At 34.7% G+C, this 17,260-nt stretch overlaps 1 protein-coding gene across 1 annotated transcript in view; it reads right to left on the reverse strand.

Moving 5' to 3' along the window:
• Window positions 1-4,703: 4,703 nt before the first annotated feature.
• The window catches only part of LOC136313582 (cadherin-10), a 161,836-nt gene continuing 149,279 nt past the window's right edge, over window positions 4,704-17,260 (reverse strand). Inside the window, exons 10-12 of the mRNA XM_066244116.1 lie at window positions 13,252-13,360; window positions 8,125-8,376; window positions 4,704-5,698 (exon numbers count right to left, since the gene is read on the reverse strand). Of these exons, the coding sequence (XP_066100213.1) occupies window positions 5,208-5,698; window positions 8,125-8,376; window positions 13,252-13,360 (852 nt within the window). The 3' untranslated portion in view covers window positions 4,704-5,207. The remainder of the gene's footprint in view (window positions 5,699-8,124; window positions 8,377-13,251; window positions 13,361-17,260) is intronic.

Consider the following 17,260-nt stretch of genomic DNA (forward strand, 5'->3'; position numbering starts at 1 on the left):
AGGCTCCATTGAAGCAAAGATGGCCTGGGCGCTGGGGATGGCTCCTTGGCCTCTGCCCCAGGTGCTATTGTGGCTCTGGTCACAGCAGAGCTACGCCCAGGAGGGGCAGAGCATCGCCCCTGGTGGGCAGAGCGTTGCCCCCTGGTGGGCATGCCGGGTGGATCCCGGTCGGGCACATGCGGGAGTCTGTCTGTCTCTCCCCACTTCCTGCTTCAGAAAAATACAAAAAAAAGAAACAAATTCTACCCCAAGAACACCATAGTGCTATTTCAAAAGAAGAAATGCACCCCCATGTTTATGGCAGCATTGTCCACAATAGTGAAGATCTGGAAACAACCCAAGTGTCCATCAGTGGACAAGTGGATTAAAAAGCTATGGTACATGTATACTATGGAATACTACTCAGCCATAAGAAATGATGACATTGGATCATTTACAACAACATGGATGAAACTTGATAACATTATACTGAGCGAAATAAGTAAATCAGAAAAAACTAAGAACTATATGATTCCATACATAGGTGGGACATAAAAATGAGACTCAGAGACATGGACAAGAGTGTGGGGGTTATGGGGTGGGGGGGAGAGGGAGGGGTTTGGGGGAGGGGAGAGGCACAAAGAAAACTAGTTAAAAGGTGACAGAAGACAATTGGACTTTGGGTGATGGGAATGCAGCATAATCAAATGTCAAAATAACCTAGAGATTTTTTTCTGAACATATGTACCCTGATTTATCAATGTCACCTGGTTAAAATTAATAAAAAAATGAAACAAATTCAATTTCTTGAAGAAGTAGGATCCAGAATGAGCACAAAGTTTTGGGCTTGAGCATAACGTTGAAAGAAAAGGGGAAACACTGGGATCTCTAGTGTCTCTGAGGAAAATAAATAAAAAGAGATGCCACGATCCTACACTATTTACATTCTGCATGCTCACCTGGTGGCTAGAGCAGGAGCCCTGACCCCTCGCAGTGAGCCAACAATGCACTCTTTCAAAGCATTGAACAGTCTAGCCAACTGGCCAGGGGATAAAAAGAGACCCAAGGTCTACTTTATTTCAAGCTGCACTTCTAGCAGATCTAGAGATGTGAGGCAGGGAAGTAGAGTTTAGGGCCACCAGTAGTTGCTGCTTGCCCAGGCAGTCCTGCAGCGCCGCCGGCGGTGCCCACGCAAACGTACGACCACAGGCAAGGAAGCTGCAGCAGGTGGTAAGTCAGTGCAAGGCAACAGATGGCCAGCAGGGTGTGTTGTAGCTCGTGAAGGCATTGTATAAATATAATTCTATATAGACACTTAGGTAAATGTATTGATAAATGAATCCAGATATGTAGATATACCTATTCCTGAATTTTAAATCATAGGTTTATTTTAGACCATCCTAGACATGTAATTACTCATAGTGTATATGTTTAAGTCTAACAACAAAATCTCTGGAACTCTTGCATTTGTGAGACAGTATCCCCTTGACAGCATAAAGAAATTTTAGCTTAAAAGCATGAATTTATTATCATATGAACTTTCTTTGCTATTTTATTAAAAATAAAGCCAATGAAAATTGATTAACTTACCAATCCTACTGAACAAAGGTTTAGAAATTTTATTTCACTTATCTGAATATTTAAAACATAAAAATGACAATAATTTTTCTGTTTAAAAATAATAGTAGAGGCCTGACCTGTGGTGGCGCAGTGGATAAAGTATCGACCTGGAAATGCTGAGGTCGCCGGTTTGAAACCCTGGGCTTGCCTGGTTAAGGCACATATGGGAGTTGATGCTTCCAGCTCCCCCCCCCCACGTCTCTCTCTCCTCTCTCTCTCTCTCTATCTCTCTCTCTCTCTCCTCTCAAAAATGAATAAATAAAATAAAAATTAAAAAGAAAATAATAGTAGAAATTAGAGGATTTGTTATAAATTCTGAGTGTTTGATAATGGTTTTGCCATTTTAAAAATTTTCATTCATAGAGAAATTATGTATATAAAAATTATGTATGATTTATTATTACATCTTCAAGGCCATTTTATTTTTATAATAAAAGCTATAAATATCTGATGAAAAGGAATAAATGGATGAATAAATAAATAGGTCCACAGTGGTCTGATGGAATCAATAACATAATTGAGAGATATTTTTCTCCCCATGTAAAAATATTTTGGATATAGAATAATCTACATTTTGTTTATTTCTTTGGGAGAGCATCATGCAAGAAAGACTTGAGAAAGTTTCAGCTGGTCATTAAAAGCATACCTTTTAATATCAGGGTCTCTAAGAAATTAATTATATATCACCTTCAGTAAAAAAAAATTAAATATCTATTAATGAAGCCTGTTTCAGTACACTGTAAAATGATTTCTACACAATATAGTTTTTATACTAAAAATTAAGTCAGTTAATCAATCTCTTTAAAAAGAATTTACAGAAACCTGGTTTGGATTATGCCAGGAATAGCCATATGTATAAATAAAATAAAATAAAATAAAATAAAATAAAATAAAATAAAATAAAATAAAATAAAATAAAATAAAATAAATAACAGCAATTTAATGTCAGTTTGAAATTATATGTCGGCACTTTAAAATATTCAAATAAGAATTTGAATTACTGATATCTAATATTAATAAAAACAGCTAATGTTGGAAACTTAAAAACTATTTTTCAATCAAATGAGTATTATACTTTCATCATATGATATGAATCATAACCAATAAAGGTGCTCATAATATATACCATTTTTAATCTTTTCCTTTTTTTTTTTTGCGGACTTAATTTGAATGAATAATCCTACTAGAATACTGAGGGTCTTTTCTTCCTTTAATTCAGTATATATGATCAGATCTTTCTTTTTCCTTACATTTTGAACTTTTGAGTCAGTCTTCTGGGTACATAAATGGGTTCTTGGAATATAGCAAGTAGACCAGGGTAGGCTTTATGACGATCTGATGTGTTACTTAGCTGAAAAATGTAACAATAATTTTAACGATACATGTTGTTTTCCTTTTATAATTAGATTACTATGCAAACTCAAATGTCTGTGGTCAGAGGAATGTGTGCCTGTTCAGCCTGGAAGTTGAGGGAAAGAAAATAATTCAAGAAGATTGAAATAATTAATTCTGCATTAAAGACATGTCAATATTGAATTCCAACTCACTCCAAAAACATCGCATTCCCACTGATTAGATAGAACACAAAGCCTTGGTATTGTTTGCGATATATTCAGGAGAGAATGTGACTTCTTAGTGCAAGCCCAGCAAAGTGGTCCGTTTATAAATAGATCATGTTTGGAACTTGTGAAAGCAGGGAGCAGTTAGTGGCAGTTGGCCTCAGGATCTTAGCCTTTCTGAATAATTAACTGCCAGTTCAGGTTTTGGTGGTGTTATCATATGCTTCCTATTGAATCATTCACTGACAGAAAAATAGACTTTATTGCAAAGAAATATATATGTAATGTATTTTTGAAAACAACATAATTACAATGCTTTATCTTAATGGATTATTCAGCATTATTATGCTCATTACTGGGCATTTTCAAAGTCACCATGGGAGGCAAGTATATTTTCCATTAAAGGATTCTTTGTCTGAAATCTATCTGAACTCCATTGCTTATAAAACTCAATAGCAAAAATGTCATATAGCCTGACCAGGCAGTGGCGCAGTGGATAGAGCGTCGGACTGGGATGCAGAGGACCCAGGTTCGAGACCCCGAGTTCGCCAGCTTGGACCCAATGTTGCTGGCTCGAGCAAGGGGTTACTCAGTCTGCTGAAGGCCCATGGTCAAGGCACATATGAGAAAGCAATCAATGAACAACTAAGGTGTTGCAACACGCAATGAAAAAACTAATGATTGATGCTTCTCATCTCTCTCCTTTCCTGTCTGTCTGTCCCTGTCTATTCCTCTCTCTGACTCTCTCTGTCTCTGTAAAAAAAAAAAAAAAAAAAAAAATTAAAAATTTAAAAATTAAAAAAAAAAAAGTCATACAAAAAATAAGAAAGCCTGACCAAGCAGTGGCACAGTGGATGGAGCATCAGACAGGGAAGTGGAAGGGCCAGATTTGAGACCCCAGGGTCGCCAGCTTGAGCACGGGCTCACCAGTTTGAGCTCAAGGTCACTGGCTCAAGCAAGGGGTCACTTGGTCTGTTGTAGCCCCCCCCCCCCATCAAGGCACATATAAGAAAGCAATCAATAAACAACTAAGGTGCCGTCAACAAAGAATTGTTGCTTCTCATCTCTCTCCCTTCCTGTCTGTCTGTCCCTACCTGTCCCTCACTCTGACTGTCTCTGTCACAAAAAAAGAAAATGTTTTACTCTTCCAGAATTTATTTCAGTGAATATGAACAAAGGAAATAACTGCATTGTTGGTGTTTTAGGATATTTAACATAAAATGGTCAAGTCTAAATTTGCTTAAATGGTAATTATTTTTTAAATGGATTATAAATGACTAATACTTCTAATTTGATGAGTTGATCACATACCACAATATAACAAACCTCAGTGAAAAAATAATCTTTACCTAAATCTTATTAATTTGGTTAGAACTCTCAACACTCATATAATGACTTTGTGTTCTTACCTGCATGTCATATAATTTTGTATGAAGATACTTATTCGATGGAAAAACTTTCCTTTCTGGGGAAAAAAGAAGCTGGAGACAAGGTAGTTGTAAAAACTGGTTTATTTTTTAAAAATAAATACAAAAATATAAATATAAAACATTAGCAGATAGAATTTGATGAAACGAAATTGCACAAATGTTTTGTATACTGGGTTGCATATCACACCTACTAACACCACATGTACATTATTTTTAATTTAATGTACAGAACAGGATATACTTTAACATTTTCTTCACCTTTGTAAAAGCTTAATTTGCAAGGGCAGGGCATGTATCTAACAGAAGCGGCTTGTTTGTGAGGTTGCTTAAGGGAGAACTATCCTGTTCATGTTTCTGAAATTATCTTTTATTTCTAAAATGGACAACACTGAACTTCCATAGCTTTGGCTCTTGGATGTGATTAAATAAAATTTCGTATATATTCCATGAGACATCCTACAGGAAAGAATTAATGTAATTAATGAACAAATTCAAAAGTAAATGGAAAAAAAAATTGTGCTGAGTGGCAGGAAAATTCTCCTGAATGTCAAATATCATGAAGTGGAGACGGTGTTGGTAAAATTACTTCCTCTTGTTTGAAACGAATATGTATCCTAGGTTAAGAGTCTTTGTCACTTTCCCCGCCACCATACATCTCAGCCAACTTGTTAAACCGAGGGCCCCATTCCCGGAGGTAATCATAGTTTTGGTCTCCGTCGGTGGTACCTGATTCTAAGGAGCTCAGAGATTCCGCAATAGAATCATTTCCTTCGTAGGCGTAGGTTGCCAGTGAGTCGTAGGGCGGCGCAGTGGGGTCGAGATCGTGCTCTTTCAGCCTTTCGTTAATGAAATCCCGGACATCTGTGTTGTCTGGAGCCGTGGGAGTCCTCCGGGGGATAAATAAAGTTTCCGGAATAATATCTCGCCGTAGCTTCTTTTCCTCAATAGCTGCAGGATTTCTCAGGGTGCCGATATCAAAGGCCTGGGTGTCCTCCTCTCCGCCACCTTCATCGTTATAGCTCACAATGTTGTCTCTGATGTCTTCTTTAGACAAGATCAGAGGCTCTTTCTTTCGCTGTCTCTTCAGAGCTGCAAACAGTACTACTATAACTTGAAAAAAAAAAAAAGATACATTAACAATCCATCTAAAATACTATATATATAAGGAGTGGTACACAGAGGAGTTTAAATAATAGATTTTCCAGGACAGGTAAGAATTTAAGATTTTCTACTTTGATCTTTTTCTTTCTTTCCTTTTTGTTTTGTTTTGTTTTGTTTTGTTGGGAGAGGGTATTGAAGGATTTAGCTAGGACAGGCAGAATTTAAGAGCATGGTGTCTGACATTTTTAAAGCAATGTGGGATACAGTATTTCTCAAATCCATTTGCTTATTTTATTAATTTTTTAAGAGCTGTTTAAAGATTGTCTCTGATAGTACAGGCATTATTTATACTTTGCATTAAATAGTGGCACAGATGTTATATAAAAAATTGATACAAATTGAACTCAGCTTCAAATAAAACAATTATGAAGGGCAAAAATATGTCCACATTTTTCACAGTCTTATATAATATTTAAAAGGCATCATTCTTCACAAGATATGGAGTATTAGTTTCTGCTGAATAGTTTTACTGATGTATTTGTATAGAGTTTGTTTCTTACATTGTTAAAAGAAGGCCTTAATTACTAGGGGAAAAATGTCATATTACTTAGACAGTATTGGTTTAGAAATATGGGGTTTTCCATGGAAATATAGCATACATACATGTGATCAAAATTAATTGTTGGGTCACATGATAGCAAAGAGAGAATTCAAATTAACATTAAATCAACTACAAAAACTAAGTATGAACCTTGGCTAGATGCATCTTAAATGTAGCTCCACAAGTAGAAATATGTATCACTCAAAGGACATTTCATTAATTTCATGTCAAGGTATCAATAATAATAATAGTTTTAATAATAATAATGGTAATAGCAAAATATAGGAGAAAGATAATATCATATTCTGTCTGGTTATATTAGTTTCCCATCCTTTTTGGTCATGATCCTTAAAAATTATGATTTAAATAAATAGAGGTGAGTTCAATTAGATGAGAAAAGGTATGATAAATATCTTCCTGAATACATGTATATATAAAAAAATATATAATTGTATTTAGCTTCTTTAGAATAAGCATTTAAAGAGTATGGGACTTATTATTATTATGAACTGAATGTGATATGTTAAAGCCTAAATCCTTAGTAGGATGGGGGATTTGGAGGTGAGGTCTTTGGGAGGTAACTGGGCCACAGGGGTGGAGCCCTCAGGAATGGGATTAGTGTTCTCATAAAAAGAGACACAGGAGAGATCATTGATTTCTGCTATGGGAAGATACAACAAAAGATGGTCATCAGCAAAGTAAGAAGTATGCCCTCAGCCAAACACAGACTCTACTACTGGTGCCTTGATGTTAAGATTTCTTAGCCTTTAGAACTGGGAGAAATGAATTTCTGCGGTTTAAGCTATCAGTTTGTGGTATTATGTTACAGTAGCCCAAGCTGATAAACACAATTATATTATTACATGAAGTGGTATTAAGTTATGTTTTCTCTTTTGTTAACATAGAATGTTCAGACTATTTGCCTGCAAGGTTGCTTAAGAGAGCAAAAAAGGAGACTTTTTTAATGCAACAAAAGAGAATGTTTTAACCCACTAATAAGTGTTCTTGAACTTCAGAGCGATTAAAAAATAGTACACTTCCTAAAGAAAAAAATGTTTATTCTTCATGCATTGGAGAAAATATGACATTTTATTATCCCTAAATTTATGTATTCATACAAATATATAAACATCTGATGTAGAGATTTTAAACTTCAGATTGTTTATCAACCAAATGTTCTTACTCTGCAAAAAAAAAAAAAAAAAGTTCTAATAATAAAGATAATGAAACTTAGATTAGGTCCAAAATCCAAGTTCATTTCACTGCTTTTTAAACATTGTATGCAGTGTTCTTTGATGAGGGTCACAAGAATCCTCACATAGTTTTAAGATAATTCAACTACAGAGTAATTTTAACCTGATTCTTAATTCAAAAGCAGTTAAAAAGCAATTTGTTCTAGGTTATAAAATCCAGTATCATTGTTTTAGAGACAAGTGAACCAGGTAAAAAGGGCTCTTTGAACATTATTGCAGTGAAGATGTAAAACAGTGAGGCCTGTATTCAGCCATAAAAAAATGTGGAAAAGAACTTTAAATTTTCTGAAAAACTACATGTACAGTAACTAACCTCGGGATGCCTTGTCTTGTCTCAGTCACTCAAATTGTGTAACCTTAGAAAATGTTCTGAATATCTCTAATATTCAGTTTTAGTATTTTAAAAAGTAAGGTATGATAATAACTATGATCAGATAAACAGCATTCCATTGTTAATTTATGTCTATGTTAAACTTGGAGGTTAGCCTGGGGAAAGTATTTTAATAGCAGCATTTCTTATTTTCAAGTACACTAAGGTAAGCAATCTAAGAAATGACGGTATTTTCTGTTAAGTGCCTTACCCAGCAGGATAATGATGCAGAGGAGAATGGCGACCAGGGCGCCGGTGCTGAGGCCGGCCGGCAGCAGCAGGGCCTCGGCGCTGCAGGACTGCATGTTGCCTTGGCTGTCGCACGCGCACACGCGGATGGTCAGCGTGCCAGTGCTGCTCTGAATCGGGTAATCATTGTCCGATATCACCACCGGCAAGAAATAGGTACTTATTTCATGTCTATTGAATCCATTTTTTCTGGTTAAAATTCTGGCAGTGTTATCTAAAATAAATTTTAAAGTAGTATGAGTGACTTGAAACAGTAAGTTTGTCTCATCCCGAACACCATAATTTTGACATAAATAAACCGGTTTATGCAAAATATAAAACTAATAATCAATTTTCCTATAAAATATGTACAATGAATTGAAAATATAGATGAGAAATTAGATAATTTGAGGAATCTAACACTATGATCACTTGTATAGTAGATTTTCAACTAATTCTCAGATGTTTTCAGAATGGTGAATTTTTGTAAGTGAATCACTTATCAAGACTACCTAGATGATAGCATCTTGTTTTCAGAAACAAATAATATGCATACCAAGAAAAAAATTATAGTAAATGTTTTTATGTGCATGTCTACACACACACACACACACACACACACACACCACAATCCAATATTCATGAAGAAAAATAGGATTGGATAAATTTTTAGTATAGTTGCACTTTTAAAATCAATATTGTAGTCAAAAACTTTGAGTTTCCATATATGAACAACAGTGAGCAAGTTACTTAATATTTATGAACTTTGATTGTCACCCATTGATATGAATATAATATATAACTCAAAGTACTGGTGTAACTCAAAGGCAACTGATGTAGAGTGTCTAAAAGACATATAGGAAAAAGTAGTGGTGGGGTTCAGGAGAACGCACTGGTTTGGTAGAACTGATACCTAATTTTTGTTTAGTTTGGCAAACCGGTTGTTGACACTTGTAATCAGGGTTCTCTCTAAGGTGGGCACCTGGGTAGCCACCCAATGTGGAAATCACAAATTTACATTCTAAACAAACGGAATCATATTCCTAGAGTGAAAAGATGGTTAAGGATAAATTACATAGCCAATGATGCTTGGATAAAAGTGAAGATAATTACAAGTGAGGATGCCAATCAAGAAGCAATATGGAAATATCTTAAATAACAGTTTTATTGCTTTTTGCCAGGTTATTATTTAACATTTTTTCATTAATATTTTAAAACCCTCTCTTATAACATAATCTAGTTTTGTGTATCTCTTTTATTGTTCGAATTTAAGTATTAAATTCATGAAATAATAAATTACCTTTCGGTATAGCTTTTTTTTTTTTTTTTTTTTTTTTTTTTGTATTTTTCTGAAGCTGGAAACGGGGAGAGACAGTCAGACAGACTCCCACATGCACCCGACCGGGATCCACCCGGCACGCCCACCAGGGGCGACGCTCTGCCCACCAGGGGGCGATGCTCTGCCTCTCCGGGGTGTCGCTCTGCCGCAAGCGACAAGAGCCACTCTAGCGCCTGGGGCAGAGGCCAAGGAGCCATCCCCAGCGCCCGGGCCATCTTTGCTCCAATGGAGCCTTGGCTGCGGGAGGGGAAGAGAGAGACAGAGAGGAAGGAGGGGAGGTGAAGAAGCAAATGGGTGCTTCTCCTATGTGCCCTGGCCGGGAATCGAACCCGGGTCCCCCGTACGCCAGGCCGACGCTCTACCTCTGAGCCAACCGGCCAGGGCCGCATTTTTTTTTTTAATACTTAAAATGGTCATTAGAGCAGAGAACTGGTTGTTACATTATTTGAATCCCACCATTGGGAAAAAGCAGAGATTTAATAAAGGCCAACATCCCACTATCTAGTATATTGCTACTGATATTTATCTAATAACTAATCTAGTATCCATGAATGGGGGGTATAGGATTAATAAAAAATATATAATATCTAGTACTATGTAACTAATACATATTGATATTAAAAGATAAAGTCAATATATACTTGGCTAATCATCTCTTATTTGGTTTGCTCAATGTACTTAGTCTAGTTTAGCCAATCTCATAGAATTGGTTAAAATGGCAATACAGGAAAAGAAGCAAGTTAGCCAAACGCTAAATCAATCCAGGCTGGGGGGTGAGGGGAGGAATGACAATTTTTTGAAGGTATAGAGAGTGAACTTAAAACAATAATTTCCTAAATTATTAGTGAGAAGTTAACTTTTACTACATCAGTTAGCTACATAAGCTATCAAAGTACATTAGAAAAATAATGCACAAAAGCAAAATTTTAAAATAATTGTAATTCTGATAATTTTATAATTTTGACTTATCTTCCAAGAAGTATTAGGACACAATTATTCCATTCTCAAACCTGCACTAAAATAAAATCTATATACATGTGGGACTTTCTTAGAATTTCTGATTTATACTTTAACTTTTGAAAACTTTCTAAATTTTAGTATTTCCTACAATAGCTTTAATACTGAAGAACCAAACAAACCTTTGCCTTAAACTAAATAGTCTATTTAAATCATTTATTAAATATTCAGAAAATCATCATATAATAATGTTTTTGACTTACACATTAATGAAAAGTACAGAAATCTTAAAAATGAAAAGCTCCACATGTAGTATCACAGAAGCAGAAAATTATTTAAAAAATAATATAAAATTATAGATTTTTAAGATAAACTGTAAGTAAGTACTAGTTTATTTTCTCAAGAAAAGCAACATTAAAGTAATATCTATGTCATTGGGATTCTTTGCAAAATCCACTCAATAACAGAAAATAGTAATTTATGCATGATTAACCATATTTTCCTGTGTATAAGATGCTCCCATGTATAAGACACACCTTAATTTTGGAGCCTGAAATTTGAAAAAAAAATGTATTATATAAAGTTATTGAACTCAAGTTTTATTCATCATAAAATTCCTACAACTCCTCACCACTGTCTTCATATATTGCCTCATTCTCAGTTCTATCTATGGCATTTGAAATGCCACTGTGCTATAACAACTGTATAAGACGCACCCAGATTTCAGACCCCAAATCCTTTTTAAAAAGGTGCGTCTTATATATGGGAGAATACAGTAGGTCAAATACTGCTTCAGACTTTAGTGGTATTCTATTTAGTGGCATGTTCAGGTTTATATTCATATATCGACCTGTGATTTGAGTAACATATAGGGTCAGGAACTTTTCTTAACATATAAAAATGGCACTATTTATCAAAAATAAGGTTAGCCTTGAGTTATTTTCCCAATTAAGTGTGAAATGCTGTGTAAGACATACTATTAATATTTCAAGTCTCTATTCTTTTTAAAACTGAGAGGTGCTCACTGGGATCCAGAGCTCAGTTTAATAGCAACAAAAAAAATTAAAATACAATTAGAAAAAGTTATAATGTTGTCAGTTAAATACTAAGAATGTCCAGTCTAAGTTCTATTTTTTTTTTTTCTGTGACAAAGACAGAGAGAGGGAGAGATAGGGACAGACAGGAAGGAAGGGAGAAAGATGAGAAGCATCAATTCTTTGTTACGGGTCCTTAGTTTCTTTGGTTGTTCATTGATTCCTTTATCACATGTGCACTGACCAGGCGTGCTGCAGCAGAGCAAGTGACCCCTTGCTCAAGCCAGTGACCTTGAGCTCAAACCAGTGATGTTAGGCTTCAAGCCAGCAACCTTGGGCTCCAGCCAGCAAACATAGGGTCATGTCTATGATCCCATGCTCAAGCCAGCAACCCTGCACTCAAGCTGATGAGCCCTCGCTCAAGCTGATGACCTTGGGGTTTCAAACCTGGGTCCTCCGCATCCCTGTCTGATGCTCTATCCACTGTGCAACCGCCTGGTCAGGCCAAGTTCTATTTTTATATTGCAAGATTCAGCAAATTAAAATGATGAGTGTAGTTTCTATGATAGTTGGGTATTTTGTATTTTATCTGCAAACTGTGTGTTAGTTTTCCCATCACAATTATATTAGGTGTCCGGAGGTATAGAAAACAAAGACAATGCAAAAAGTCAGATTTCACAAACAGATTGTGCAAAGTTTCTACTACATCAAATATACCAAATAGTAGTTGGCTAAATATAAAACTATCAATTATCTTAAACTAGTTTCTGATATTCTGAAAGCCACCGAGAATGCTGTAGCAACCAGGCTCTGTCTACGTAAATAAGACTTATTTGAAGAATAATTATATCTGCAGTTGCTTTAAAACTAGTATGCCTTTTTAGCAAAAAAAAAAAAAAAACCCAAAAAACAAAAAACACAAGACCTAGCCAATATAATTACTTTAACAGAAATTTATAAAGGAAAGAAAAGCTCTAATTACATACTTTTGTTTGGACTACTAGACTAATTACACATTCTCCAAAGAAGAAGTTGTTCAACTTTTTAAAAATAGTAACCATTTGCATATCTTTTTCTTCTAAAAGATGTTTCTGCCTTTTTTTGAGAATGCAAAAAGTATAATTTTAGTACTTTTGATCACAGACACATTATAAAATTTGTAAATTATGCAGAACAATGATTCTTGCCCTTGCAACTACACATTTGCACCAATTTCTTCACAAGTTAATGTTGCTTCTCTTTCTTCTCCCACTTCTTTTCGTGTCTTATGCTTTTTGTTAAGGGAAATAATTATTTTCAGCTTTTCTAATGTTCTCAAGATTCTATCTTTTTTTCATTTTTTTATTTATTCATTTTAGAGAGGAGAGAGAGAGAGAGAGAGAGAGAGAAAGAGGGAGGAGAGAGAGACAGGGGGGAGGAGCTGGAAGCATCAACTCCGATATGTGCCTTGACCAGGCAAGCTCAGGTTTCGAACAGGCGACCTCAGCATTTCCAGGTCGACGCTTTATCCACTGCACCACCACAGGTCAGGCAAAGATTCAATCTTTTATTTAGGACTCATATAGAAACTTCTTTCACATATTTTATTAACTTCAAATTTAAGAGAGTAAACAATATCAAGCAAAAATTTACTACAGTATCTCATTAAATATCTGATAAAAACAAAATTTTGTAATACAGATTAATAAAGTAATACACAATGTACATGTTAATTGTTACTCTGGAGGAAATTTCTTGTTAATGTCACCTTATATTATAATGAATACGTTCTACAACTTACCTTCGTTGTCCTGTACTGTGAAGTTTGGATTGACAGCAGCTAAACTGAAGAAAAATTTCTGTCCACCTAAAGGGTCATCTTTGTCTACCGCACTTATAGTCTGTATTAGCTGCAGAAAAGAGAAAATTGCATAGTTATCAAACTTCCTTGGGTAGAATCTGCTTTATAATATACAATTTTTGACATCCAATTTTATCTAAAAAGTTTTAAAGGCAAATGACTTTCTTCCTTAATGCCTTTTATCTTTGTTTGAATTAGTTCATCATTTTTATTATTACTTTGATTTTAAGAATGTCCCCATCTTTTCCTTTCTCTCTCTCCCTCTCTCTGTTACTGTCTCTATTTTTGTGTATTATTCTCAATTTTTATTAAATAGGATCCATTCCTTCAAAATAACAAGTGGTAGTATATTCTTGGTGATGTTACTAATTTAGATACAGAATTTGAAGTGAGTGGGTTATTTCATATATATTTAAACACTGTCCTGGAAAAGTTTATCTAATGTAGGAAAAATTTAGAAAATTATTTTGATTATGGCCTTCCTCCTCATCAGAAATAAAGCAAAAACTATTGAAAAATGGATAGATTTTATAGACAATATTATACATAACTGTTCAAGGAAAGACAAACATTTTATTATCTACTTGAACAGTAACAGTCCACTTCATTTTCACTGTCAATAAAATTATGTATATTTTAATTCACCATATTCATACTAAAGGGGCCAGTTATTTTCTAAGGGACAACTCTTGATTTACTTGGGATAAGAGACAGTATAGGAAGCTACCTGGTAACAAAGCAGAAAATTTAAAACTCCATACTATAATCCAATCATTGCTCTGAGTAGGTTATGTGATTGATTAATATTACACATATAGATGTAACACAGCTATGTATTGTATGGCCTGTATATCCACTTTGCCTTTAATTTATGCTATTTTATATACTTTTCTGCATATTTTAATTTTGCGAAAGAGCTTCTGAAGTGGTTAGATATGTGTTTGGATACCTATAGAAATGGTCAAATTTATGTTTTACCAAAAAGTAAATGCTTTTTACTGGATTCACTCAACATTGTGTGAATCAATGGAAGTATTTATCATTGATGTTTCATTGACTGAAGGAGAGATTTCAAGATTAAAGCACAATGTAAAATAATTTGAAAAATTAAGAAATTATTTTAATTATACTGTATTAAATTATTTCTTTTAAAGCTTCTTAGGAAAATTAAAATGTGGTAAATTTGAGGTACTCCATGTTTAATTACAACCTTAACCATTTATTTTATAATGATACAAGAAACATACTTGAACCAAAGATAAATGCCTATTGTCTAGAAACAAGCAGCAAAAATAGCAAAACATTTAATAAATTAAAAATATAACCACTTTGTGAAATGTTACAATATAAATTTAGATAGAAGCAAGAATTTATGGCTAATGGCTTATTCATTCAGTAAAAAACTGAAAGATGGCACATATATTAAGAGATTAAAAGGAAAAAATGTTCAAATAATGTTAACTGTTAGAACAATATTTATATGTCCCTACTTTGTTAAATACCTTTTATCAGTATTTTTCCATACAGGTGCATTAACTTCCATAGATGCATTGTTCCCTTACTGCTGATGGATAAGATGTCTCTGCGGCACAATGACCCTATGGCTTGGCCACAATTAACACCCTAACAGGTATCTTGTTGCTCAAGATGTAGTAAAACAACCATAGAGAGCAGAACATCCAACCCCCCAGGGTGTGACGACAGACTTTAACTCACAATATCAGACTGGACCTGACCACCTACCCTATAAAAGATACCTCCTCCCCTTGCTTGCTGCTGACAACGCTTTCTGGTTTCAGCTCATTTGTGAGCACATTTATTAATAAAATTTTTGCTCCTTTAAACATCCTTGGCCTGGTTCTCTCAGCATTGACCTAACACTAATCCTATTTAAAAGGTATCAATTAAATGAGAAAACCATTTCTTGACTGATCTGTTTGTTTAGCAGTCATAAGTTCATTTTTAAATAGTGATTTATAAGAACAAGTAGATGAGGAAAATCAGCATAAATGAATTAACATATCAAGAAATAGAGTAGACTAACAGATATTCACTTAGATTAGTATGTTAACACTCATAAAGACATGCAAATAATAAAAATGTGAAAGGAGAGCTAATGATCTTTTAAAACAAAAACTACAGTGTCTTATAATAAATATACATTTGCAACTATGATTACAAATTCCAATTGCAATTCATTTTATTTATTTTTTTGTATTTTTCTGAAGTTGGAAACGGGGAGGCAATCAGACAACTACTGCATGCGCCTGACCGGGATCCACCAGGCATGCCCACCAGGGGGCGATGCTCTGCTCATCTGGGGCATTGCTCTATTGCAACCAGGGCCATTGTAGTGCCTGAGGCAGAGGCCATGGAGCCATCCTCAGCACCAGGGCCAACTTTGCTTCAATGGAGCCTTGGCTGTGGGAGGGGAAGAGAGAGAGAGGAAGGAGAGGGGGAGGGGTGGAGAAATAGATGGGCACTTCTCCTGTGTGCCCTGGCCGGGAATCGAACCCGGAACTCCTGCACATCAGGCCAATGAGCTACCACTGAGCCAACCGGCCAGGGCCCAATTGCAATTCATTTTTACGGACCAAAATAATATGCTTCAGAGAAAGAAAGGCTATATCTTTACATATATTTTAAAGAAATTATAAAGCTTTACATAAAAGTTCTAAATTAAAGTGTATTATTTTAATAAAATATAGTAACATTATAAATTTCAAAATCAGTGGTTTACTGATACATATTCATTAAATGTTATGAAAGAAATAAGTAAAGCTCATATTAATAATACAAGTAAGATAGAATCACGTTAGAAATTTATATCATATTTAACATATTTTTATAATTCAGTATCTTCTCTGTTGCAGATGGAGATTCTTTTCACAATTTTTTTTTCCTTTGACACACAACTTGGCTTCTAGTGTTCAACTTCTCTGTATCCAACATTTACTTTCCAATCTAGTCTTTCTTTTCATTTCCAGTCGTACATTAAAAAAAAAAAAATCTCACTATTTTGTTTTGGTATATCACCATAAAGCATTGCGATAGAAATCAGAAGTTGGTAACTAGGAGATAAAATTATTTCTTATCTCTCTATATAAGAATTCACTATTTAATTTCCACTTAAGACAAATTTATTTTGACCCATTTCCAAAATAAAAGAGATTGCCAAAATTAAGGAGAAAATACTAGTGATGTCCAGTATTCATTTTAAGCATCTGAGAAATTAACACAGATATGTCATTTATATCTTATCTTCTTAACAGTTAAATGATTTGTTTGTATTTGCACTGGGTAATTCTAGAATAACGTTAAATCAACTTGAAGAGCATTTTAGTGGTCACACTATAATAGAATATGAGATGGTGAATGGATTTTAAGAAGTTTAAAGTTAGAAAACTAATCACTGAGTTTTAATTTTTTTTATGGGAAGAAAAATAGTATCTGTCAATGAAAAAAATCCCTTTGCTCTGGTAAAAGACACACTTTTTCAGCTGTTAAACACTGTTTTAAGGAAAATAGCTACAGGATATTTGGGGTTTGAAAAGGGCCTGGAGTTTAGGTACCAGGGATGGTTCAATGTAGGCAGCACTTCTTCATGGAGAGACACCCCGGGAAATCTCCTGTGAAACTGAAATGCTATTTCCTTCCCACAGAGATTAAAATTTTTTTTAATATGTTTTTATTAACTGAAAGAGTTGGGCATGTGTGAGGGAAGATGGAAAAAAAGAAAAACAGCGGGTCCTCTCTTCACTGCTTTTTCAAGGTCCTCTACCCTTCCTCTGAGATAAAAATTTTAAAAAAAGGACTAAAAAGGACTAATCAAGTGGCCTCCTTCAGAAACAAGAAGGGAATATTAATAGTGCATCAGTTGTAAGTTGTATGCTTTTCCAGGAGGAAATTCTTCTACCCTTATAGAAGGGAATAGGAAAAAAAGGAGTTG

This window comes from Saccopteryx bilineata, chromosome 1 (assembly GCF_036850765.1).
Source record: "Saccopteryx bilineata isolate mSacBil1 chromosome 1, mSacBil1_pri_phased_curated, whole genome shotgun sequence".
Classification (NCBI taxonomy): domain Eukaryota; kingdom Metazoa; phylum Chordata; class Mammalia; order Chiroptera; family Emballonuridae; genus Saccopteryx; species Saccopteryx bilineata.